We start from the raw sequence: 26442 nt of genomic DNA, 5'->3' as shown, positions 1-26442 counted from the left end.
GATTCAGTATTTGTATATATAGGCATACCTTGTTTTATTGTATTTTATTACACTTTGCAGATATTATTTTTTATGAATTGAAGGTTTGTGGTGAGCCTGCCTGCATTGTCAGACGATGGTTAGCATCTTTTTAGCAATAAAATACTTCTAATTAAAGTATGCACCTTGTTTTTTAAATACAGTGCTGTTGCATACTTGATAGACTGTATTAAGAAAAGGAAATGACAATACATTTTCCAGTATTCTTGCCTGGAGAATTCCATGGATAGAGGAGCCAGGTGGGCTACAGTTCATGGGGTCACAAATAGTCAGACACGACTTAGCGACTGAGCATGAGCAAAGATAACTTTTATAAGCACTTAAGAAACCAAAAATTGATGTGACTCACTTTATTGTGGTATTTGTTTTATTGTGGTGGTCTAAGACTGAACCTGTAGTACCTCCTGGGTATGCTTGTAGTATAAAATGATCACTGCGATAAATCTAGTTAATCTTTGTCACCAGTACATAGCTGCAAAAGTTTTTTTTTTAATAACGAGAACTTTGGAGATCTATCCTGGCTACTTTCAAATTATATTCACCATGCTATACATTTTATCCCCGTGACTTACTCATTTTATAACTAGAAATTTGTACCTTATGACCCCTTCTTCCACTCCCACTACCTACACTCCCTCCCCCACCTCAGGCTGCCACCAATCATTACAGTATCCATGGGCTGAAGGTTTTTGTCTGTTTTGTTGTTGTTTTTAGATTCCACATAAAAGGAAGATCATATGGTATTTATCCTTTTCTGTCTGACTTGTTTTACGTATCATAGTACCCTCAAGGTCCATTCATGTTGCCACAAATGGCAAGATTTCACTCATTTTTATAGCTGAATAATATTCCATTAAGAAAGGGAGTTTACCCAAGGGGGGAAAAAAAGATGTTTTGTGTTGCATTTTCTTAAGACTTTGCCCATAATAATACTCATGGGTTTTTTGTAACATAAACTATTTTTTATTTAATGTGAAAGGCTCTGTTGGGTTTAAGTGGGTGATGTTAATAATATTCAACAAGAGGTATTTTAGGAACTATATTTAAGACAGACTAAAGTGGGGAAAGATAGATGCAGGCAAAACAGATAGTTAGACATTTTCAGTAACTCAAGAATCATTTTAAGTTCCTTAAGGGCAGGGACTATTGTGTTGTTCATCTATTTCCAGCCTTTATATAGGTTGTGATACACAATATAAGTTAACACTTAAATTTGTGGAATGTTGCAAAAAATAAATTTAGTGAATAAATAAATGAGTAAATGAATTATCCTTCATTGTTGAAAGAAAGACAGCTAAAGACTTAAACTAATGTAGTGGTTGGGAAAATAAAGAGACTGGAAGAACATGGGGGAAAGAGTTAAGAAGTCTAAATGGAGGATTAGAATGGAACACACCAAGAGGAACAAAACCAGGCAGACTCCGAAACTGAACACTGGGAAACTGGAGAAAAGAAGATGTTAAATAACGGTTTTGAAAGGAAATGTCTGCGTTTCTGTAGGATTTTGTTGTTGTTGTCGAGGGGAAAGTTATATAAGACATTGCTGGTCAGTCTATCAGATATTAGAACTAATTGGAAAATACCCCATAGACAGTAGAATAAAAACAATGTAGACTTGAGAGTTGATTGCATGTAATTGATTAAATCATTCTGTGGATAGATTCTAAGATTAAACTGTTTTTGAATGAATTCTGGTGAGAATAAGAATAAGGCTAAATTATATCAGTTTAAGCTTTTTAAATAAATTGGATCTGTGTTTAGTTGTACTTTATTATGTAAGGATTCTGCCACCAAAAATGCCAGTAATCTGTCCATATTTTCCATTGCAGTGCAATTCAATTGTAATGAGTTAGGTTGCCAAAAGTTACATATCTTTTTATTGCAGTAGGATTTATGGCAGATTTAAAACTATCTTGTGGCAAATTCAGCTGGGAAAGACATCTATACAATCCTCTGAATAGTGGAAATTATTTTAAAGGTTACATTTATAGATAAAATGACAAAAGTTGCAGAACAGTAGTGACAGATGATCTTACAAATAGATTCTGCGAATAGCATCCACTGTTGCAAGTCAGAGAATAATTACATCTGCGTTGTGTGAAAGGGGCTGTTGTTTGTACTTTGGTACAGTTGGCCCTCTGGATCCACAGGTTCTGCACTTGCAGTTTCAACCAGCCCTGGATCACATTTGTTTCCTTGGTTATGGTGTTTAAGAAGGACCAACTGTATACCACCATTGTATGTAAAGGACTTGTGCATCTGTGGATTTTGGTATCCACAGTTGGGGAGAAGGGAGTTCCTGGAACCAGTTATCCACAGATACTGAGGAATAATTGGATTTTTAAACCTCAGTTCCACCCCCATTGACAGTAGTATCATTAGTCACATGTTCTAGATTTTTGAGAATTAGAAAAGGATCCTAGAAATTATCTCATTCATTTTACATTTTTAAGGAAAACCTGCTAAGGCATGGAAGTCTCACAACCAGTTAAATGGTTAGGCTATTAGTAAATAGTCTCTTGACTCCCAGTCTAGTACTTTTCCTGTAATATTGTACAACCCTCCTTCTTTAAATGTGGTTTAAAATGAGGAATTTTTGTCTCAGCATTGATTTGATTTACTTTATACCCAGGATGTAAGAATTTATAGGAAAGTACCATTTTCTCTTACTAATCAGCATTTTATATGCAATAAATTTGTCAGACAACATGACTATATTATTTTACTGATGAGAAAAAAGCCTAGATTTTGTTTGCTTTGGCAAGTGACTCATTCCATCTGGTTTAGATTTAGATAGTATTTTAATAGAAAGATGTTAGTAAATTTTGTTGAGGGAGAAACAATTTTTAAAATGGTCTTTGTTTTTTAATCCTTTTTAACTAACAGCAAGAAGTTGAGAAGTTTACAGACCTAGAGAAACTCTACCTCTACCTTCAGCTGCCTTCTGGTCTCAGCAATGGAGAGAAAAGGTATATCTCTTCTTGTCTTTGCCTCAGTTACAGTGTTTATCTGTGTGTTGTGGTTGGTACTGTTTTGCACTATTCCTAAAATCATCAGAAAATGACTGGCAAAACAATAGATATTTTAGTCTTTGATCATATTTGGTTAAGTGTTTACCCATAGTTTTTGCTAACATATTTGTGTACCTGGGTACGTTTATGTACTTGAGTCAGTCAGTTCAGTTGCTCAGTCATGTCCGACTCCTTGCGACCCCATGAACCGCAGAAGGCCACGCCTCCCTGTCCACCACCAACTCCCGGAGTTTACCCAAACTCATGTCCATTGAGTCGGTGATGGACAACCATCTCATCCTCTGTCGTCCCCTTCTCTCCTGCCCTCAATCTTTCCCAGCATCAGGGTCTTTTCCAATGAGTCAGCTCCTCAGAGTTTCAGCTTCAACATCAATCCTTCCAATGAACACCCAGGACTGATCTCCTTTAGGATGGACTGGTTGGATCTCCTTGCAGTCCAAGGGACTCTCAAGAGTCTTCTCCAACACCACAGATCAAAAGCATCAGTTCTTTGGCACTCAGTTTTCTTTATAGTCCAACTCTCACATCCGTACATGACTACTGGAAAAACCATAGCCTTGACTAGACAGACACTTGTGTTGACAAAGTAATGTCTCTGCTTTTTAATATGCTGTCTAGGTTGGTCATATCTTTCCTTCTAAGGAGTAAGTGTCTTTTAATTTCATGGCTACAGTCACCATCTGCAGTGATTTTAGAGCCCAGAAAAATAAAGTCAGCCACTGTTTCCACTGTTTCCCGTCTGTTTGCCATGAGGTGATCGAACCAGATGCCATGATCTTAGTTTTCTGAATGTTGAGCGTTAAGCCAACTTTTTCACTCTCCTCTTTCACTTTCATCAAGAGACCGTTTAGTTCTTCTTCACTTTCTGCCATAAGGGTGGTGTCATCTGCATATCTGAGGTTATTGATATTTCTCCTGGCAATCTTGATTCCAGCTTGTGCTTCCTCCAGCCCAACGTTTCTCATGATGTACTCTGCATATAAGTTAAATAAGCAGGGTGACAATATACAGCCTTGACGTACTCCTTTTCCTATTTGGAACCAGTCTGTTGTTCCATGTCCAATTCTAACTGTTGCTTGCTGACCTGCATACCGGTTTCTCAAAAGGCAGGTCATGTGGTCTGGTATTCCCATCTCTTTCAGAATTTTCTACAGTTAGTAGAGTACCTGAGTAAATGCTATGAAATGCAATTGGCTTATGTTTTATAAATAGATCAATGTATTTATGCAGTGTGGGAGATTTTGAAAATTGAACTGAAAAATCAAAGAATAAACATAACTATTGTAAGCAATAAAGTGCAAGTTTTTTTTTAGGTTGTCAGGTGAGCAGATCACAGAATTTTAAAAAGGGAGGAAAAAGTGAATTGTCTGTATGGCACATGAATTTATGATAAATGTGTGATGTTTTGAGTGCTTGGGTATTACTTTGTTTTCATTAGTAAAAACATGTAATAGCCTCATTTAGAAAATATAGAGAAAAGTTGTTGGTTCATACATTCCACTGTTTGATCTCTACCCTTTTAAGTATTTCTCAGAATTCATTTCATTTATAGAAATTATGCTTAACATTCTCTTACTTTAAAAGCATATGTATGAAAAGAAATGGAGTGAAAAATCTGCTGCTTTTTCTTTTTTCCCCTTGGGCCAAATTTTGTAACTGTTTTAATGTTTTTTTTGTTCTAGAAATTGGTCAGTAATTTCTTTGGAAATATATAAATTATTATTGTTTTTGTAGTTTAAATGAATATCAGAGTCAAGTGAAGAGCTTCCCTCATTTTATCTTGGTTGTCCATTTCATGAAATTAGTTTGTAAGTGACAATGCCAGGTAATAAAAACATACAATGTTTAGTGAAGGTGTTGGTCTTGAGAGGAGGGCCAATTACAGGAAGGCCCATGGAGGGAGATTTGACCTGTCAGGATCTCTCTAGTGTGAATTCCATTCCAAAGCATAAAATGCTTTAGTAAAATTTCAGAGCAGTTAACTTGAGAATGCTAAGCAAATAGAAAATAAACAATGTTTTCGATAACTTTCATTTTATAGTTCAATGATTTCATAAGTTTAGGCAAATGAACAGGCAAGTAAGTGAGCAAATGTCCCCTTAGAGGTAGTTGTGGGCTAAACAGATACCTTATGTTTTCAGTACTCTCATCGCCTCTGCCGCTTTAGAGACAATGAATGGTAGGGGATGGAACAGGGCCATAACTTCAGCTGAACACTAGGTATAGAAAATGGTTCACAACCATAGGTGGACAATTTGTGTTTGGAAAACTGGGCATATACTCTAAGCCCAGAGTTTGGTTTGATCATTGGTTTGTGTGTTTACACATAGTCCTTTAGTGGAACATTTAGGCCTGGCTCAAGAATTATCAGTGAATTGCCGTCTAGTTCAGCTAAAATATGTTCTTGTTTTATGATTAGTGATCAGAATGCCATGTCATCTAGTCGGGCACAGCAGATGCATGCCTTCTCCTGGATTCGAAATACCCTAGAGGAGCATCCTGAGACTTCACTGCCCAAACAGGAAGTCTATGATGAGTACAAGTAAGTTGTATGTGTGTATGTCTGGCATGCAATGTATTGAAGAGCTTAAGTATGGCTATGATGATTTATCATTGGTGAATATCATGCTGGTATATGAGAATTTAACTTGGACATCTGTAAGATACCTTCCATCTCTAAGCTTCGCTCATTGTAAGTGTAATAAAGGACAGCATTACTGAGTGAAAGGATTTCTGTAAAATTCTTCTGGATGACAGGAGGGATATCTGAAGGCATAGAGAAACCTGAGAGAAAACAAAGTATCTGGAATATTGTGAGTTTTCTCAGACAAAGGAGTTCAGTGCCTTGTACATAGGAGACACTCAGACAGTTTTGATTGTACATGTAATTTATTTAAACATGGTAAGCACAAGTATAGAGGCTAATGGGCCCTTCTGATTAGAGAAAATTAATAGATGCTAAATCTAGTCTTATTTAACATTTATAATTGATTTGGAGTGTTCTGGCAGAGTAAATGAAACCAAAATTTTCTGGATATTGAAATATCAAAGCAAGGAGATTCTCTGTGTTGTCCTTACACGATTTGGAAGAAAAGTGTCAAATAAGTGCTGCTGTTAACCATTGTAAGATGATGCAAAAGAACAACACTTACTAAGATCATTGGTATCTAGAAAGAAAACTTTCTATCCTCATTCAAAATTCTGATTCACTCACCTTAAGAAATGTACTAGAGCTGGAGAAAGTTTAAAGGGAAATGTCTGAAACAAATCAAGGGTACGAGGTTTAACTGAACAGCTTTAGATGTTTCCTCTTTAGGAAAATTAAAGCTAAGAGTACTTGTGATCCAAATCTATAAAATTCATTCTCTCAATCTACAGCAATCTGCTGAATACCACCTACATGCCGTCTCAAACTCTGTAAGAAGTTCTGAGGATACAATAAATAAGACACAGTTTCTGCCCTCAAGAATATGAAATATATATATGTATATATTTGGGTTTTTTTAAGAGACTTTTTCTAAAGACCTTTTGGACAAGTCATCTTCCAGTTTGGAGTACCTTAATGAGGTTTCCTGAATAAAAACCTAACATAGAGTGACAAGTCTTAAATTGATTCTGTTCTAAATACTCTGAAAAACCTTTATTTTGAGTTATTTCTGTTCGTTGCAATGGCAGATATATTTGTTTGAAAATCAATCCCTTTAATAGTCATTAAAATCAAAATCCCTTTGAGAGAATAAATGAAGTTATAATCTAAGACCGTATCTTTTCTTTTAACTGTATTTTTATGCTAAATTAAGATATTGATAGAACCACAAGGTTTAAGGGACTTTCCACAAGCAAAGACAGTTGACTTACAAACTGTTACAAATTTTTATATTTGTTGAAACTTTTGAAGCCTGATAATCACATGTATTTATGAAAGTGATGACTAATGTGTTAGTTTTTCTAATTATGAAAGTACTATGTATTCATCATGAAAGTTTTGACAGATAGTCATAAATGTATGAAAAAGAAAACTAGCACCAGTAATCTTACTACCTAAAAATAAACATTTTGGCTTATTACTTTTTATTTTTTCTAATGCCTTCTTTTCTTATTAGTATTTAATCAAATTTTGACCCCACTGCTTACACAATTCTTAAATGAGGAAACAGTTTACAAATAATACTGCAGTGAATATTCTTGACTATAATTTTGTGTAGATTATTAAAATTAGAATTTCTGGCTTATGAACCATTATTTATTAAGAATATTAGCTATTGAAATGTAATTGTTTCAAGATTACTGTTTATTATTTAATTTTAATATTTTATAAGTAGTCTGATCTGTCTGCATCTTTGCAACTTATGAAATCGCTATTTTGCTTAGAAAGAACTTCCCAGTGCCCCTAGCTGCTGAATAATCCATGTGTATTTTCCCTTGCTATTACCCATTTCATTTTTCATGTATAACCCTTTAGTCCTTCTGGACCAAGTATATATGTTTATTTTTGTAAACAAATGCCTTAAGATAAGGAACTAATTTTAATTTTTTCTAAATGGTTAATTATCTGCGTCTTATTTACTGATAATCAATTTTTTTTTTTCACAATACTAATCTAAATGTACCTTTTATCTTACTAAATCCCTTTGGACTCAGTTTTCTTCTTTTGTATTTTTCTCTTCTTACTTCAAGACCATAGTATCTTTAAGTATTTTCGTCAGTAAATGTTTAAAAAGCTAAAAATTAACATCAGTGGGACCAGCCTTCCCTCATGATCCCTCTTTTTCAAAAATTTCCATGGTTTTATTTTCATACCAATCAATTTTTTATGATGCTTGGAATCACTTTTCTAACTTGTATTGGCTGTTTTATGAGAAATTGATACTGAAATTTACCAAAATGCTTTTTGGGCATCTGTTAAGATTATTCAGTCCTTCTTCTATGATCTATTAATATGATATATAATGACAGTACCTAATATAAACCCTTCTTTTATTCCTAGAATGAATGTCTTCTGCATGTCAGGATGTGTAATCTTTTAGCATACTGTTGATTTCTCTTTTCAAGTATATTTTGTAGGATCTTTGCCTCTATATTCTTAAGTGAATTTTCTTTTTTGTGCTATCTTTGTCAGGTTTTGATATCAGGGTTAGGCCAGCTTCGTAACTGAATTGGAACTCTTTCCCTAATTTTCTGTGCTCTGGAACAGTTTATATAGCATGGGACTTACTTGTTCTTGAAAGTTTTAAAGAACTCAGCTATAATACCATCTAGGCCTGGAGCCTTTGTTGGAGGTAATTCTTTGACAATTTTTTGTATTTTTTCCTGGTTAGATTTTTTTTACTTCATTAATCTATTTTGATCATTGGTTTTTCCTGGAAATCATTCAGATTTCAAATATATTGACATGATATTACATATACTACTGTCTTACAAACTGAGTATCTTCTTTATCTGTTATATCCTTTTTTATATTTCTAATTTTATTCATTTGAATTTTCCTTTTTTTTCAAATTATATTTAGCTATAGTTTATTTTTTTTGGTTTTCTTTTAAAACACAAAGATTGATATGTCAGTTTTATTTTTTTGTCTTCAGTCTCATTTTTAGGTGCCTTTATTTTTGTTATCCTGAATTTTTTCAGGTTTTTTCCTTACTAAAGATAAGAACATTTCCTACTTAAGATAAGGACATTTTTATCTATGAATTTGTCTCTTAGATTTCTGGCTATATTCCTTAGGTATGGATACGGTTGTTACATTTACCATTACTTTTTTAATAGTGTGCAATTATAGCTTTGATTACTCCTTTGTCCCAAAATACTTAGGAACATTTTATGTGCTTGAGGGAGTTGGACTTTTTTCCTCCGTTTTTGCACTTAATTTCTAGTTATATTACTGGGTTGGCTGAAAAGTTCATTTGGGTTTTTCCGTAACATCTTACCCAATATATTGTAGTCAAAGAATGTGGCTCATTGAGTTTTTTATTTTTTATAATTGTTGAGGTTTACTTTCAGCCTAACACATTATCAATTTTTATAAATATTTCTGGACATTCTCTTTTTTTACACTGTATATTAGCTTATATTGATAAACACTAAATCTACTTTGCTGTAATATTCAAATTCTGCAAAAAATGCTTGCTCTTTTGTTTGTTTAATTAGTTGAGCACAAGTAGTGTGTTAATCTCTTACAAAAGTAATGTTTCTCACAATTTCTTATACTATTTTTAATGGGTTTTTGCTTCTGTCTCTTCAAGACAGAAAACATTCATGATTGTGTATCTTTATGAGAGTTAAAACCTGTTCTCAACCAAAAAAAGATCCTTTGTCATATTAAATGCACATTGTGTTAAATTCTCTGATATCAATATTTGTAACCCATCCTGGATGTCGGTCTAATATAAGTGTATATTTGTCCATCCTTTTAGTTTCACCATTTATATCATTTTGTTTTAGGCAGTTCACATTATTACATTTCTTAAAAATTATAATCTAACATTGTCTGTGGTCTTAAAATCTGACTGATAGAAGAAGCTGGTGAATGAACCAGTCCCAGAACACTGGTGTTTGCACACAACTAGCAACAGAGATGGCAGCAACCACAGTTCCTGCTGCTTTTTCCTCCTGCATGATAGAGAAACACAAGGATTAACCTTAAGTACAATTTCTTACAAAATATTATGCAGCCTGTTTTAGCATTTCTGAAAATCTGTTTGCTTTCATTCTGGGTAGAATCACAAATGTTCAGATTTATAAACTTGACAACTTTGGCTACAGTATTTCCTGGGACACAAATGTCCAAATCCTTTTTTTATATATATATATTTAATATTTTAAGGAACACGATTGTTTTGCTTTTCAGTTTGTATATAGTCATTAATGTTGTGATTCTTTTGTATTTACGCATCTAAGTTTGTAATTTCTATTGTATTAATCAGTGTAATTTAAATTCTGAGGACAACCTTGAAGTTAGATTCTAGTAACATATTTAAGAGCTTTAAATAGTGAACATTTCATGAGTTAAATGGCATATAAATGTTCTCCACCTGCTTAAAATCTAGCTCAGACCTAAACATGTGGGCAGAATTTATAAATTTCTTAAATATATATTATTTAATGTTAGATCATCAGTATAAAGTAAATGAAAGCAGATATTATTACTGCTTTATAGCTGAGGTCCTTATGATTCAGAAGTAATTGTTCTGGACAAATCTAACCAGGATTTCTGACCTCAAAGGTGAACTCTTTTTACATTAATCCCTGTTAACTCTAGAAACTTGTCCCAAATGCTGTTCTGTTTAAAATTAAAAATTTTGGAGTAGCATTTTCCAAGCCTTAATTGTATTTTAAATATATTTAACTAATTAGAAATAGTAAACTAAAACGTAAAAGTGATCAGTTTCAACATTATTAAATGATGTTCTTATTTGACAGCTGAATATGTTTATTAAATATACCTCAGACATAGACTGGCAAAAGATTTTTACCATTTAAATTTACATTAATAGTTGTAGTGTCTGAGTTGTTAACCTAAGTACATTGTCTAGCCTTTAAGTTACAACTTTTCAGGTGCAGTTTTTTTTCATGCTTCCTTGGTGTGGCCTGTTTCACAGAGGAAGCCTTATCCTGGTTTTCTCCTTTCCCTATGTTTTCAGTGACTTGATTCTCAAGGGGCTAGTTGATAATCTGTCTTTCCTCTCCTTCTCTATGTTTCACAGCACTAGTCCTTTCACAGAGTGCTTATTTTTCCCTTCTCAACTTTTTACAGTAATAAGAGAAAGCAGTAATAGTACAGTGGCAGAATAAAGCTAGAATTATAAATACTATATCAGAATAGGAGTTAGTTCTCTTATTTGACGCATTTGTAGAGAAGGCTGACTGGTCCAAAATTACGCCAGCTGTACTAACACATGTTATAGTCATAACAAACAAAATCTCCTAATTTAAAATCAGTCCTTTCCAGTAACCATCCCCCTCCCCCGCCCCGCCCATGGAAACTGCATGTTTATGAGCCCAGCTTCTCCATATCTTGAATCTTTTAATTATCAATTCATCACTGCTCTTACTACCTTAACTTTTTTATCTGCTCCCAACATACATTGCATTTGTTAGGCACTGATTGCTTTTCTTTTAGCTAACACTATTAAGACTTCAACTTTACTACTCCTAAGGACAAATTAAAATAAAGTTTTTTAAAATAAATTAATTTGAGTACATTAATTCACCAAGCATTATATACACACAATCCCTACTGTCAAATAAGAGAAACAGACCAGTAAAGAAATGGGTGCAAAGAAAGAGTTACTAGTTCATCTTGGTGAATTGAAATCAGACATCACAGAAGAGGTGACTTGTATAAAAACTGAGACGTTTACCAAGTGGACTAGGGATTCAGAAAGGGCATTCTAGGTGGAAGGTGCAGTACTTAATGCACAGAGGCTTATGATCAGAGTTCAGGAGAAGATATCAGAGACCAGGCCAAAAAAGCTAGACTACTTCCACATGTAGGTCATGCAGGGTCACTGAAAACTTAAGCAGTAAAAACAACATCAGCAAGAAGTGAGAAACCATAAAGTTAAGGAGAGAATTAGTATTTAGGAGTTAGGAATAAGAGCCCTCCAAAAATGAGGTACAATTTAAAAGAGAAACAAGAAACCATGTTGTGTGATAATGTAAGAAAAGGGAGAATTTTGAGAACAGAATTCACTCCAGTTTCCTGTGCCTCAGGCAGCTCAAATGAGAGGGAGACAAGAAAAAGTCAGTTAATAGGCCCATAGACTCTCTTGCCAGAGCAGTTTCCGTATCTAGGGAATGAAGCCTGATTTCAGTGTCATGAAAGGTAAACAGATGGTAAGTAAAGAACTTGAGTAGAGACTTGTTTTTAAAGGGTTAGAGAAAGAAAAAGTAGAACTAGAGGCCTAAGGGAGTGAGAGCAGTTTCTTTTTAAGTCTTATCCATTAGGTATCAAGTTAATTTGCATATAGCAATATCCAGTGAACAGCAGTTGCAACAAGACGAAGGAAGTCAATTTTTCTCTCGTCAGCTCTGTGATATCAGTAGGGATCCAGGCTTCTAAGTGCCCACTCCACCACCCGTAATCTTTAGTCTGGTTTTACTTGTGTTATATGCTGTGCTTAGTCACGCAGTCTTGTCTGACTCTTTGCAACCTCATGGATGGTAGCCTGTAGGCTCCTCTGTCCATGGGATTCTCCAGGCAAGAACACTGGAGTAGGTTGCCATGCCCTCCTCCAGGGCATCTTCCCAACCGAAGGATCGAACCCAGGCCTCCCACATTGCAGTTGGATTCTTTACTGCCTGAGTCACCAGGGAAGCCCAAGAATACTGGAGTGGGCAGCCTCTCCATCCTCCAGAGGGTCTTCCAAACCCGGGAATTGAACCCAGGTCTCCCGCATTGAAGGCAGAGTCTTTACTATTTGAGCCACCAGGGAAGCCCCTGGTTTTACTTACTGCCATCCAAAACGAGCTACTATAGCTGAGGGGAGAGCTAAGAAATTTAGAATTTAGATGCCCTGAGGAAGGGAGGAAAAGGTTGAAAATCACTGATTTATGTTGTTACTTACTTAAAATTAATCATCCTGTCTTCTGCTGGCTTTCTAAATTACCATTTAAACATAGTGTTTTTCTCCCTCTTCCCAAATAGATACTTAAACAAAACTTTGCACTAGTCCTTGCTTATTATAAAACCACACTAATTCATTTATTTTTATTTGTAATAAAATACACACATAAAATTTACCATTTTTAAGTTCATAGTGTGGTCTTATTAAGTACAGTCACATTGTTGTTCTACCACACCACCATACATTCAGGGAACTCTGCTTGCAAAACTGAAACTCTTACCCATTAAACGAAAGCTCACCGTTCCCTCTTCCTCCAGCCCCTGGCTGCCACCATTCTACTTTTCTGTCTGTGTGTTTGAAGCAGAATCCTACAGTATGCTCCTTTTGGAATAGCTTATTTCAATCAGCATAATGTCCTCAAGGTTCATCCATGTTGTAGCATGTGTCAGAATATTCCATTATGTGTACTCACCATTTTGTTTTTCCTTTCATCTGCTGATGGGTACTTAGGTTGCTCTTCTACATTTTGGCTGTGATGAGTAATGCTTCTGTGAACATGGCTGTGCAGAATCTGTTCGGGGTCTACTTGCAGTTATTTGGGGTATATGCCCAAAAGTGGAATTTCTGGATCATATGGTTCAGTTCAGTTCAGTTCAGTCGCTCAGTTGTGTCTGACTCTTTGCGACCCCATGGACTGCAGCATGCTAGGCTTTCCTGTCCATCACCAACTCCCGGAGCTTACTCAAACTCATGTCCATAGAGTTGGTGATGCCATCCAATCATCCCATCCTCTGTTGTCCCCTTCTCCTCCTACCTTCAGTCTTTCCCAGCATTCAGGGTCCTTTCCATATGGTAATTCTATTTTAATTTTATGAGGAACTGTCATACTGTTTTTCATAATGACCACACCATTTTTTAGCTTCAGAATCAGTGCATAAATTTCCCCATACCTTGTCAACCCTTACTATTTTCTGGAGGTTTTGATAGTGGCCATTTTAGTGGATGTGAGGTGCTATTGCATTGTGGGTTTTATTTGCATTTCCTGAATGATCAGTGGTATTGAGTATATCTTCATATGCTTTAGACCTATTGCATATCTTCTCTGGTGAAATGTATTCAAATTCTTTTACTATTTATGAATTGAGTTATTTTTATGTTGTTGAGTTCTAGGAGTTCTCTATATATTGTGAATATTAACCTCTTATCAAATATCTTTTGATTCTGCAAATAGTATACACTATGTGTTGATTATAACAAATTAAAACAGTCTGAAAATGAAGCATCAAATTAAAATCTTTCTTTATTCACCCCTCATCTCACTATCTTCTTGAGATTTAAGTATTCCTAAAGCTTAAGTATTTAAGCTTTATCTTTCTATTCTCTTTTTCTGTATACATGAGTCCTATCAATTATTCATAAGGTTTTAAGATTCAAATGAAACTATACTGTATATATTGTTCTTACTTTTTTATCACTAAGCATATATCTTAGGTAGCTCTCCTTGTCTATATATGTAGAGTTATTATGGTTTTTTTTTTAACTGCTGCACAGTATTTCATAATATAAATATTCCATGGTTTGTGTCTGTGTCTGTGTGTATGTGTGTTTCGGCCTTTCATTGGTGGGCCTTTAGGTAATTCCTGACTTTTCTACTATTAAAAATGTTGTACTCAATAGCCTAGAATTCAGTGTCTCTGAACTTGTGTATTTCTGTACTTCTGTTGAAGTATAGACTATGATTGAGTCCTGAACATTGCAGGGGTTAGTAATGCGGACCCCAAGCAGCCAACAATCTGCTATAAATTTACACTTGGTCCTTCGTATCCTTGGTTGTACATCTGGGAATTTAACCATCCAAGGATACTTTAGTACTGTAGTAGTATTTATTTGAAAAATTATGCATGTAAGTGAATCCATGTAGTTTAGACTCAGGTTGTTCAAGGGCCAAAGGTACTTATAAGGGTCAAAAGTACTTACAAGCATCAAAAGCTATAGTTTATTGATTTTAATTTAATTTTTGAATGATTACAATCATGATTATAAACCATAAAGCATAAAAAGTATACAAAGAAGAAATTCCATCTCATCTTTATCTTTCAGCCATCCACTTTCTATCCCTGTAGGCAACAAATCATGTTAGTTTCTTTTCTGTCATTCGAGCAATATTTTGTGATAGTGTACAGGTAAGCACTATTACAGATTTTTATTTCTGTTTTCTTTACATACCATCTACATGGTTTTTTACTTTGCAGTTGTTCACCCAGCAACATATCTGGAGATCTTTCCATAACAAAACATTAATTATTGTTTTAATACACTTGCATGTCTTTTTCTTGGGGATGGTTTTAATCACTGTACAATGTTACAAACCTCTGTCCATAGTTCTCTTGTCAAAACTCCAAGAGCCAGTGCTTTCTCTTGACAAAACTCTGTTACTCTTTGCCCTGCTTCATTTTGTACTACAAGGCCAAACTTGCCTGTTATTCCAGTTATGTCTTGACTTCCTATTTTTGCATTCTAGTCCCCTATGATGAAAAGGATGTCTTTTTTTGGTGTTAGTTCTAGAAAGTCTTGTAGGTCTTCATACAACCTTTCAACTTAGCTTTTTCAGCATTAGTAGTTGGGTAATGTACTTGGATTACTGTGATATTGAATGACTTGCTTTGGAAATGAACAAAGATCATTCTGTCATTCTTGAGATTGCAGCCAAGTACTGCATTTCAGACTCTTGTTGACTGTGAGGACTACTTCATTTCTTCTAAGGGATTCTTGCCCACCGTAGAAGATATAATGGTCATATGAATTAAATTTACCCATTCCAGTCCATTTTAGTTCACTGATTCCTAAAATGTCAATGTTCACGCTTGCCATCTCCTGTTTGACTAATTTCAGTTTACCTATTATACAGAGTGAAGGCTCTTATAATAGGCTGTAAGTTAATCCACCTCATGAGAACTAACTCAAATGCATTCCTTTTTATAGCTGAGTAATATTCCATTGTGTATATGTACCACAACTTCCTTATCCATTCATCTGCTGGTGGGCATCTAGGTTGCTTCCATGTCCTAGTTATTATAAATAGTGCTGCAATGAACCTTGGGGTACATGTGTCTATAATTTTTTTTTAATAACTTCTCTCTTCCACTCTTCCATCCTCACGAAGGAGAAAGCTTTTCTTTTTTCAAGGGGCAAGTTCCAACACAGGTCAAATAGAGCCAGTAGGTGGGGTACACGTAGGACCACCACACAATACAAATAATGAGTCTTTGGGATGAGGCTTTGAGAGAGCTCTAGTTGTGTTGTATTTCTTCTGGCGGTCACCAGGCTGAACTACGTGTATGGTCTGTCAATTTTCAAGGCTACTGCTGGAGAATGGAGTATCAAACTAGGGTAAGTTAAAATTGATACAAAGCTGTTTCTCCATTGCTGTCTTGTAAATAAATTCTCAGTACCATTTTTCTAGATTCCGTATGTATGCATTAGAATAGGGTATTTATCTTTCTTTTTCTAACTTACTTCACTCTGTATAATAGGTTCTAGGTTCATCCACCTCATTAGGACTGACTCAAATGCTTTCCTTTTTATGGCTGAGTAGAGCGTGAGATGTTTGGAAAAAGTAACATGGAAACTTATATTACCATATGTAAAATAGATAGCCAATGGGAATTTGCTGTATGGCTCTGGAAACTCAAACAGGGGCTCTGTATCAACCTAGAGGGATGGAATGGGGAGCAAGATGGGAGGGAGGTTCAAAAGGGAGGGGATGTATGTATATCTATGGTTGATTCATGTGAGGTTTGAGAGAAAACAACAAAATTCTGTAAAGCAATTATCCTTCAATAAAAAAAATAAATAAAAATGAAGCAAAACTGTTTTGCTGAAAAATCAGCCATTTTTCTTGGATACGTACTTATCCATTTTCTACTATTAATGTTTATCACAATGCCTAGATCATAGGCAGCCCTCAGTATGTGGCAACAGTTGTTATTCAGCGTCTTCCACAATCCAGCATTTTGGCCTACTTAGTATAATCTCTATTTTGTATAAACGTCTCCCTCCTTTTTCCCCCTGTTCATCCTGCATCTTAGCTTTTTTTAACTTACTGAGATTTCAGGAGCATACCCTGCTCTTTTCAGGTTTTGTTCACACTCCTCTATGTGAAGTAACTGTGCCTCACCCCCCTCCCACACTAACATGCATATGATTAAATCTACTTGTTTTTTAAGGCCCAGTTTCAATCCACTTTTTTTCATATACTGTTATTTCTTCAGTGACCTAAGTTAAAATTACTCTTTGATCACATGACACCTTTTTTTGTATCTCTGTTATAGCATTCATTTACAGTGTTTTATGTAACTTTTAAAACATCTGCTTCATCGGCTATGCTGAAGTCTTTGACTTTGTAGATCACAACAAACTATGGAAAATTCAGGCCACCTCAGTTTTCTCCTGTGAAACCTATATATGCAGGTCAAGAAGCAACAGTTAGAATCGGACATGGAACAACAGACTGGTTCCAAACTGGGAAAGGAGTCAGTCAAGGCTGTATATTATCACCCTGCTTATATGCAGAGTGCATCATGTGAAATGCCAGACTGGATGAAGCACAAGCTGGCATGAAGATTGCCAGGAGAAGTATCAATAATCTCAGATGAAACCACCCTTATGGCAGAAAGAGAAGTGGAACTAAAGAGACTCTTGATGAGGTGAAAGAGGATTGGTGAAAAAGCTGGCTGAAAACTCAGCATTCAAAAAATAAAAGTCATGGCATCCAGTCCTATCACTTCATGCCAAATAGATGGGGGAAACAATGCAAACACTGACAGACTTTATTTTCTTGAACTCCAAAATCACTGCATATGGTGACTGCAGCCATGAAATTAAAGGATGCTTGCCCTTTGGAAGAAAAGCTATGACAAACCTAGACAGCATATTAAAAGAAGAGACTTAACTTTGCAGACAAAGGTCTGTATAGTCAAAGCTTTGGTTTTTCCAGTAGTTATGTATGGATATGAGAGTTGGACCATAAAGAAGACTGAGCACCAAAGAATTGATGCTTTCAAACTGTGGTGTTGGAGAAAACTCTTGAGAGTCCCTTAGACTGCAAGGAGATCAAACCAGTCAATCCTAAAGGAAATCAATCCTGCATATTCATCAAAGGGACTGAAGCTGAAGCTGAAGCTCCAGTACTTTGGCCACCTGATGCGAAGAGCCCCAACTCATTGGAAAAGACTCTGATTCTGGGAAAGATTGAAGGCAGGAGGAGAAGGGGACAACAGAGGATGAGCTGGTTGGATGGCATCACCAACTCAGTGGACATGAGTTTGAGCAAGCTCCAGGAGATGGTGAAGGACACGGAAGTCTGGTATGCTGCAGTCCAGAGGGTCGCAAAGAGTCAGATAAGACTGAGCAGCTGAACAACAACAACAACAAATGTAACTTGCATTGAGGTGTAACATTCACATAGGAAAGTACACAACTTGTAAGTATATAGCTAGATAAATTTCCCCATAGCAAGTATGTTCCTATTACTCGCTTCCCTATCAAAAACCTGAGCATCACCATCATCCCAGAGGCCCCTTGTGTCCCCTTGCAGTCACTACCCTTCCCACCATCTCACCCCAGCCATGCCAAGAGTAACTGCTCTCCTGTCTTCTGACACCGTGGTTTAGCTTTACTTGTTTTAGAACATTATATGAATGAAATTATATAATGATCAACATTATGTTTGTAAGATTCAGTCATTTTGCTTTCTGTAGTTTTGGTTCATTCATTTTAATTGCTGTTTGGAATTCTGTTTATGAATATCACAATTTCTTTTTCCATTCTACTTTGTATGGACATTTTTTTTAGTCACTAAGTCATGCCCAACTCTTTTTGTGACCCCACGGACTTCAGCCTGCCAGGTACCTCTATCCATGGGACTTCCCAGGCAGGAATACTGGAGTAGGTTGTCATTTCCTTCTCCAGAGAATCTTCTCAGCCCAGGGATCGAACCTGCATCTCTTACCTTGGTAGGCGGGTTCTGTATCACTGAGCCATCATTTTATTTGCCTTTCCTTGATGACTAATAAAGTTGAGTGACTTTTTAATTTTTTTTTTTCTTTTTGGCCCATTGGATATCCTTCTTTGTGAAGAATCTATTTAAATCTTTGTTTATTTTTCTCTTCTATGTAATCATTAAAGGCAAGTAAATATATCATACCTCATTTTCTGCTGACATGGTTTCTAGAAGAATACCATACTGTTTACATCATAGCTATATATATATTTTTAATTTGAGACTTTATGAAGCAGATTAAATCAGGAACTGATCAATGTTTTTCAGAAGGATAATGATGTACTGCTACCCATCAACATATATGTATTGAATACCCATTGTATAAAACTCTACTTGCCTCATTGATGATACAAAGAACCACTCACTAATGTACTTACAAATCATCATCTCTATTCCTTAGTTTCTTCATCTATAAAATGGTGTTATGTTGGAGTTGTTTGGGTATTTTAAATATATACAACCTTGTTCCTATCTGAACTTACCCTTTTACTAAAATGATTTCAGACATATTTGAAACTATTGAGGAAAATTGTGATAAAATCGATTTGAGCAGAAACTTAAAGAACAGTAATAGTTAATCAAGAATTAATTGAATCAAATCCCACTGCTTTAGTTTTTTTGTTCATTCTTAATCTGTATGCAGAAACTATATTTATATAATCTGAACATTTTATGTGAAATTAATTTAATTTAAAATTTAAAACCGAGACAATCTAGAGATAAAAGTAAGCACACCAATATAGTATGTACTTATACAAAGTGATATGTATTATTTTGTAATTTAAAAAAAATTACAGTTTAATTTGACCAAAAGGATAATTGTTTTAAATAGCTGCTTTATGAACAGCAGTGAGAAATCAAGTCTTTCTTAAGAAATAATAAAAGCAGAAATATTTACTTTTTATTATTTAAAAAGTGACACAAATTTTTTTCTCAAACTTATTCAGGATTTATCAGTGAGTACCCTGAAGTTTATATTTTTTGTTAGTAATTTTAAAACTTCAGGATAATGTCCTTAACATATCAATCATGATTCATCATGACTGAATCTTTTTCATGGGATTAATACCTAAAGTCATTTCAGCCTAAAGTCATTTCAGTCAGTTCATGAAAAAGGAAAGGCAAGTTAGAAGGTAAGACCTGGTTAGTAAGGTCATACATGATCGTTCATTTATATATAAATATGATATATGTTTATATATCATATATATATGTTAGTTTAACTCTTCTTTAAATTAGTTTTGTTGTTTTCAAACTGATCTTTTAGAAAAATTATTTATTATGTAGTTGACACAAAAATAAGATTTATCAGCTGAATTTCAAAGGTGATATTTGATCTTAGTCTAAGCTCAACTTAGTAATACTATTTAACAGCTCTTAATTTTTCTCCAGGATCTAGACTAAAAGACAGTATAAGTAACCAGAGACTTATGCCTTGCTTTTCCAACTGTTCTTTTCTCTGGGACACCAAATCATCATGTACTTTACACTGTGACTTCTGCAGTGTTCTATGAGTATTCATACTAAATGCCAGAGCCTGGTGGACTTTAGCCATGCCTCAGGCTCAGCTGTTTATCATTGTTCTGCCCAGAAAATAAAACAATAAGAAAAATAAAATCTGTTTATGATCAAGATTAGGCCCTTTCAAAGAGTTTTCTTTCTAGAGATATAATTGCACCTTAAAATTACTGGAGGATTTCAACAACTGTAAAACTTTCAAAGGCTCAGGCTTATTAGATGTTTGACCATATTACTTTTGCCTTATTTATGTGTTAGCTAGCAAATATATCATTTTCTTAATACTTGTAAGGGAGTATAATGCTACTATGACTTTAGGACCTTTCTAAATTTCCATATCTTTTATTGTCATCTGTAATACATAAATGTTAATAATACTATAGGTCTTGGTAAGGAATAGGCTTTTAATAGAAATTAATACTTTTTAATAAATTCTTCTTTATAAATATTAGAAAATTTTCAGTGATATAATTTTGGTTGCTTTCCAAGCATTCAGTTTGCTTATACTCACTAGTTAGTAATAAAAGCTTCTTATCTGTAAGATGAATGGATTAGGCTGGATAACCAAATTCCAGATTCACCTCTGTATGCAAGTTTCTCATCTATGAAATGTGTGTAATAAAAAATACCTGGGAAATAGTTCAAGATGGTGAGGTGTAAGGTCTTGAATTCACCTCCTCCCATGGACATATTGAGTCTACAGTCTAAATGGAATAATTTCCTCTTTAAAAAACCTAAAGACTGGCTGAGTGATGACTACAGGTCACACAAATAGGAAGAAAACCACAGGGAAGTAGGTAGGAGAGGCTCGTAAACCCCACCAACCTTCAATATGGAGGGAACGCAAAACCTAGAGGTTCTCATAAGAAACAAGGGTTTCTTGTTAAGAAAGGGTTTCTTATAAAAAAGGGTTCAAACCCACATTGGGAAGCCCATGTTTTAAGACCTGCACCCTTAAGAGACAAGCCCTCAAAACATCTAACTTTGAAAGCGAATGGGGCTCACATCCTGAGACCCATAAGACTGTAAGGTTCTGAGTAATGGCTATTGGAGGGCCCACACACTTGGACTTACCCGCCCCAGGGTTCAGCTCAGAGGCAGTCTGTCTTGCCCAGACTTAAGTGAAAGAGGGTCACCTACTTACATTAAAGTATCAGCCTGGGGGCCAGACATCCAGTTGAAGACACATGTAGGAGACAGCTGGAACACTCTCCGAGGACGGAGACTGGCATGTGCTATCTTTGCCCTCTCCCTTTGGTCTGTTCCAGAATACCAGTTATCTCCCAGAAGGAAGCTGCTACATGTATCTGGTTCCCTGATTTTTGTGACTTCTGCCCAGGAGACACACTTCTTAATCGCCTACCTCTGGAGGCAAAGGGGAGCTTGTGTTCCTGGTCCAATGGAACTATAACAGTCATCCAAAATGGAGATTATACGCTTGTCTGGCACCCTGATTTTTATAGCTGCTGCCGGAGGAAACATCTACATAGCATGGGATGGGTGTCAGTGGGGCTTCCAGTCCTGGGTCCCACGGAACTGTAACCGACAGAGAAAGAGTGCTTTCACAGCTCCCACCTCCAGGCACAACAACAGTCACAGATCCAAGAGCTCGGTTTTTCTGTGAAAGAGACCTGTTACCCGGCTGTGATGGCTGCAGCCTGAAGGGGTAGGCTTCTAAGTAAGTGTGCATCTGGGGACTGACTGTAATCCTTTTCAGAGACATCAGAGCACTGGTGCTGTCTTCGTGCTCTCCCTCTTCCACACTCCTGAGTGCCGATATGCCCCCAAGGGGAGGTTTACTCACATCTAGCAGCCTGGGTTTTGTAGCTCCTGCCTAGGGAATGCTGCTAAATCAACTGGCTCTGGTAGTCAGGTGGGCTTGCATTCCTGGGCCATTTCAATGGAATGTGGCTGTTGGAATGATAATTCTTGGTGAAGTACCACCCCCAAGACACTGCACAGCCAGCAGACTTGGGCACAGCCCCCCAGTTTTTCTGTGAAAGAGGCTTTTTTGCCCTGGCCCAGGGGTCAGGCCTCAGGTTTGGCGTATGTCTAGTGGCCTACAGAGCTACCCAAAAGGAACAGAGGTAATCTCGCCTCTTTCCCTCTGTCTTGCTCCAGCTCACCAGTGTCTCACGGAAGAGTGCTTATACTCTTGTCAGGAGCCCTGATTTTTACAACTGCCCGGGGGACACCTCCAGATTGCTTGGCTCTGGTGCCATCAGGGCTTATGCTTGTGGTCACACTGGACTGTATATACCTGCATACTTTTAAAAGCTGCTTCTGAGGGTCTGACTTCCAGTCAGCCTGATTTTAGGTGCTGATATCCTCCGCTGTGGGGCCCTGATAGGTCTTGGTACATGCTTAAGTAGTGGGAGTTATTAAAAAATATAATAGACCACTTGGACAAGTAGAAAAGTTTAAGGGCCAAACCAAGACCTAGGACAGGGTTGAACAAGTTTCATCTCCTGTACTCCTTCAAGACTGGGCGGATGGTGGTTTAATCTACTGCATAGAAACCATCACAGAGTCAAGCAAAATAAAGAAGCAAAGGAATATGTTCCAAATAAAGCATTAGGTAAAACCTCAGCAAAAAACCTTAATAAAATGGAGATAAGACACATTAAAATGTCAAAAGTTAAATACAAGGAGAAAATCTTAAAAGCGGCAAGAAAAAGCAACCAGTTACGAATAAGCAGACCCCATAAGATTATCTGCAGACTTGTCAGCAGAAACTTTATAAGCCAGATGGGACTGACACATTATATTCAAAATGCTGAAAGGGGAAAATCGCCAATAAAGAGTACTTTACTCAGCAGAGTTAGAGAGGAAAGTTCGTGGTGATAAATGCCTACCTCAAGAAACAACAGAAGCCTCAAAAAACCTTACTTTTCACCTCAAGAGACTAGTTAAAGAAGAACAAAGCCCAAAGTCAGTAGAAGGAAGAAAATAACAAAGATTAGAGCAGAAAAACTGTTAGCTAGAGTCACCAAGAGAAAAAAAGAGGAGTCAAATAAATGACAGCAGAAATGAAGGGGAGATAGTACAACTGATACCACAGAAATACAAAGGCTCTTAAGAGACTACTTTAGACAGTGACATGCCAACATGTTGAACAACCTAGAAGAAATGGATAAATTCCTATGAACATACAACCTACCAAGGCTGTGATCATAAAGAAATAGAAGATTTGAACCAACTAATTACTAGTTAAGGAGATTGAATCAGTAATCAAAAACCTCCCAAATGTTCTACCAAACATCTAAAGAAGAATTACTACCTATCTTTGTCAAACTCTTTGAAAAAAATAGAAGAGGTGGGTAGAAACTTCCAAATTCATTTCATGAAGCCATCATTACCCTGATCCCAAAACCAGACAAGGATGCCACAAGAAAAGAAAATTACGGACAATATTTCTGTTGAATATAGATGTAAAAATTCTCAAAAAATATTAGCAAACTGAATTCAACAATATATTAAAAGGATCATACGTGATCAAGTGGGATTTATTCTAGAGATAAATGTTGCAGGGTCAACATTCACAAATCAATCAATGTAATACAACACAAAGTGAAGGATAAAAATCATATGATTATCTCAGTAGCTACAGGAAAAGCATTTGACAAAAATCAACATTCATTTATGATGAAAAAACTCAACAAAGCAATGGTGAAGGAAATGTACCTCAACATAACAGAAGCCATATACAACAAGCCCACACCAATGTCATACTCAAAAGCTGCCCACTCTTGCCATTCACCATTGTACTGGGAGTCTTAGCCCATGCAAGTAGGCAAGAAAAAGAAATAAAAGGCATACCTATTGGAAAGGAGAAAGAAAACTGTCAATGATTTGCAGGTGACGTGATATTATATATAGAAAACCCTAAAGAGTCCAACAAAAAACAATTAGAACTAATAAATTGAGTAATGTTGCAGGGTTCAAATGAATACACAAAAATCTTTTACATTTCTACACACTATCAGGGCTTCCCTGGTGGTTGAGTGGTAAAGAATCTGTCAGCCAGTGTGGGAGACACAGGTTTGATACATGATCTGGGAAGATCCCATATGCCACAGAGCAACTAAGCCTGTGCGCCGCAACTGTTGAACCTGTGCTGTAGAGCCTGGGAGCCACAACTCCTGAAGCCCACATGCCCCAGAGCCTGTGCTCCGCAACAACAGAAGCCGCTGCAGTGAGAAACCTGTGCACCACAGCTAGAGAGTAGCCCCCATTCACCGCAACTAGAGAAAAGCCAGTGCAGCAACAAAGACCCAGCACAGCCAAAAATAAATAAAGTTACTGTATTTTAAAAAAAGCTATCAGAAAGCAAAGTTAAAAAAACAGTCCCATTTACAGTTGTATCAAAAAAGAGTAAAATATTTAGGATTACATTTAACCACCAGTGTTCAGGACCTATACACTGAAAGCTACAAGACATCAAGGAACGTAATTGAAGAAAACACAAGTAAATGGAGAGTTAGTTTGTCCTCATGGGTTGGAAGAATTAATAGTGTTAAATGTCTGTACTAATCAAAGCAGTCCACAGATTAAATACACTCCCAATCAAAATTCCAATAGCATTTTTCATAGAAATGGAACGAGGAATTCTAAAATTTGTGTGGGACCAAAAAACACCTCAAGCAGCCAAAGCAATCTTGAGAAAGAAGAACAAACCTTCAGGCATCATACCCCCTGATTTCAAACTCTATTTTGTAACAATATAGTATTGTCACGAAAACATATAGTTGAATGAAGCTGAATAGAGAGCCCAGAAATAAACCCACACATATATGTCAATTAATTTACAACAAAGAAGCCAAAATTATGCAGTGGGATAAGGACAGTCTCTTCAATAAATGGTGTTGGGGAAACTGGAGAGCCTCATGCAGAAGAATGAAACTGGTATTTTATACCACACAACAAATTTCCTCAAACTGGATTAAAGGCTTGAACACAAGACCTAAAATCATGAACTCCTAGAAGAAAAGATAGGTAGCAAGACCCACTACTTTTTTTTTTTCCAATGTATATATGTACCACATCTTTTAATTAATTTTTTTTACTGAAGGATAATTGCTTTACAGAATTTTGTTGTTTTCTGTCAAACCTCAGTATGAATCAGACATAGGTATACATATATCCCCTCGCTTTTGAACCTCCCTCCCCATCCCACCCCTCTAGGCTGAAACAGAGCCCCTGTTTGAGTTTCCTGAGCCACACAGCAAGTTCCCATTGGCTGTCTATTTCACATATGGTAATGTGAGTTTCCATGTTACTCTTTCCATACATGTCACCTTCTCCTCCCCTCTCCCCATGTCCATAAGTCAATTCTCTATGTCTGTTTCTCCATTGCTGCCCTGTAAATAAATACTAGAGTACCATTTTTCTAGATTCCATATATATGCATTAGAATATGTTATTTATCTTTCTCTTTCTGACTCACTTCACTCTGTATGATAGGTTCTAGGTTCATTCACCTCATTAGAACTGACTCAAATATGTTCCTTTTTATGGCTGAGTAATAGTCCATTGTGTATATGTACCACAACTACTTTATCCATTCATCTGTCGATGGACATCTAGATTGCTTCCATGTTCTAGCTATTGTAAATAGTGCTGCAATGAACAATGGGATACATGTGTCTTTTTCAATTTTGGCTTCCTTGGGGTATATGCCTAGGAGTGGGATTATGGTGGTTTTATTCCTAGTTTTAATTTTAAGGAATCTCCATACTGTCTTCCATAGTGGCTGTATCAATGTACATTCCCACCAACAGTGCAAGAGCATTCCCTTTTCTCCATACCCTCTCCAGCATTTATTGTTTGTAGACTTTTTGATGATGGTCATTCTGACTGGTGTGAGGTGATATCTCATTGTAGTTTTGATTTGCATTTCTCTAATAATGAATGATGTTGAGCATCTTTTCATGTGTTTGTTAGCCATCTGTATGTCTTCTTTGGAGACATGTCTGTTTATGTCTTTTTCCCACTTTTTGATTGGGTTGTTTGTTTTTCTGGTATTGAGTTGCATGAGCTGCTTGTATATTTTGGAAATTAATCCTTTATCAGTTGTTTCATTTGCTATTATTTTCTCCCATTCTGGGGTTGTCTTTTCACCTTGCTTATAGTTTCCTTTGCTGTGCAAGAGCTTTTAAGTTTACTCAGGTCTCACTTGATTACTTTTGTCTTTATTTCTGTTACTCTAGGAGGTGGGTCATAGAGC

The 26442-nt window shown here is 36.2% G+C and overlaps 1 protein-coding gene across 4 annotated transcripts in view; it reads left to right on the top strand.

Moving 5' to 3' along the window:
• Positions 1 to 26442, top strand: part of RFX7 (regulatory factor X7) — a 132068-nt gene that overhangs the window by 85057 nt on the left and 20569 nt on the right. For all 4 annotated transcript variants that reach the window (XM_061157221.1, XM_061157222.1, XM_061157219.1 and 1 more), the window contains exons 4-5: positions 2926 to 3008; positions 5491 to 5613. In XM_061157221.1, the coding sequence (XP_061013204.1) occupies positions 2926 to 3008; positions 5491 to 5613 (206 nt within the window). The remainder of the gene's footprint in view (positions 1 to 2925; positions 3009 to 5490; positions 5614 to 26442) is intronic.

The sequence above is a fragment of the Dama dama genome, chromosome 12, assembly GCF_033118175.1.
Source record: "Dama dama isolate Ldn47 chromosome 12, ASM3311817v1, whole genome shotgun sequence".
Classification (NCBI taxonomy): Eukaryota; Metazoa; Chordata; class Mammalia; order Artiodactyla; family Cervidae; genus Dama; species Dama dama.
Note: the sequence above shows the minus strand (reverse complement) of the source record. Positions and strands in the feature narration are given on the sequence as shown.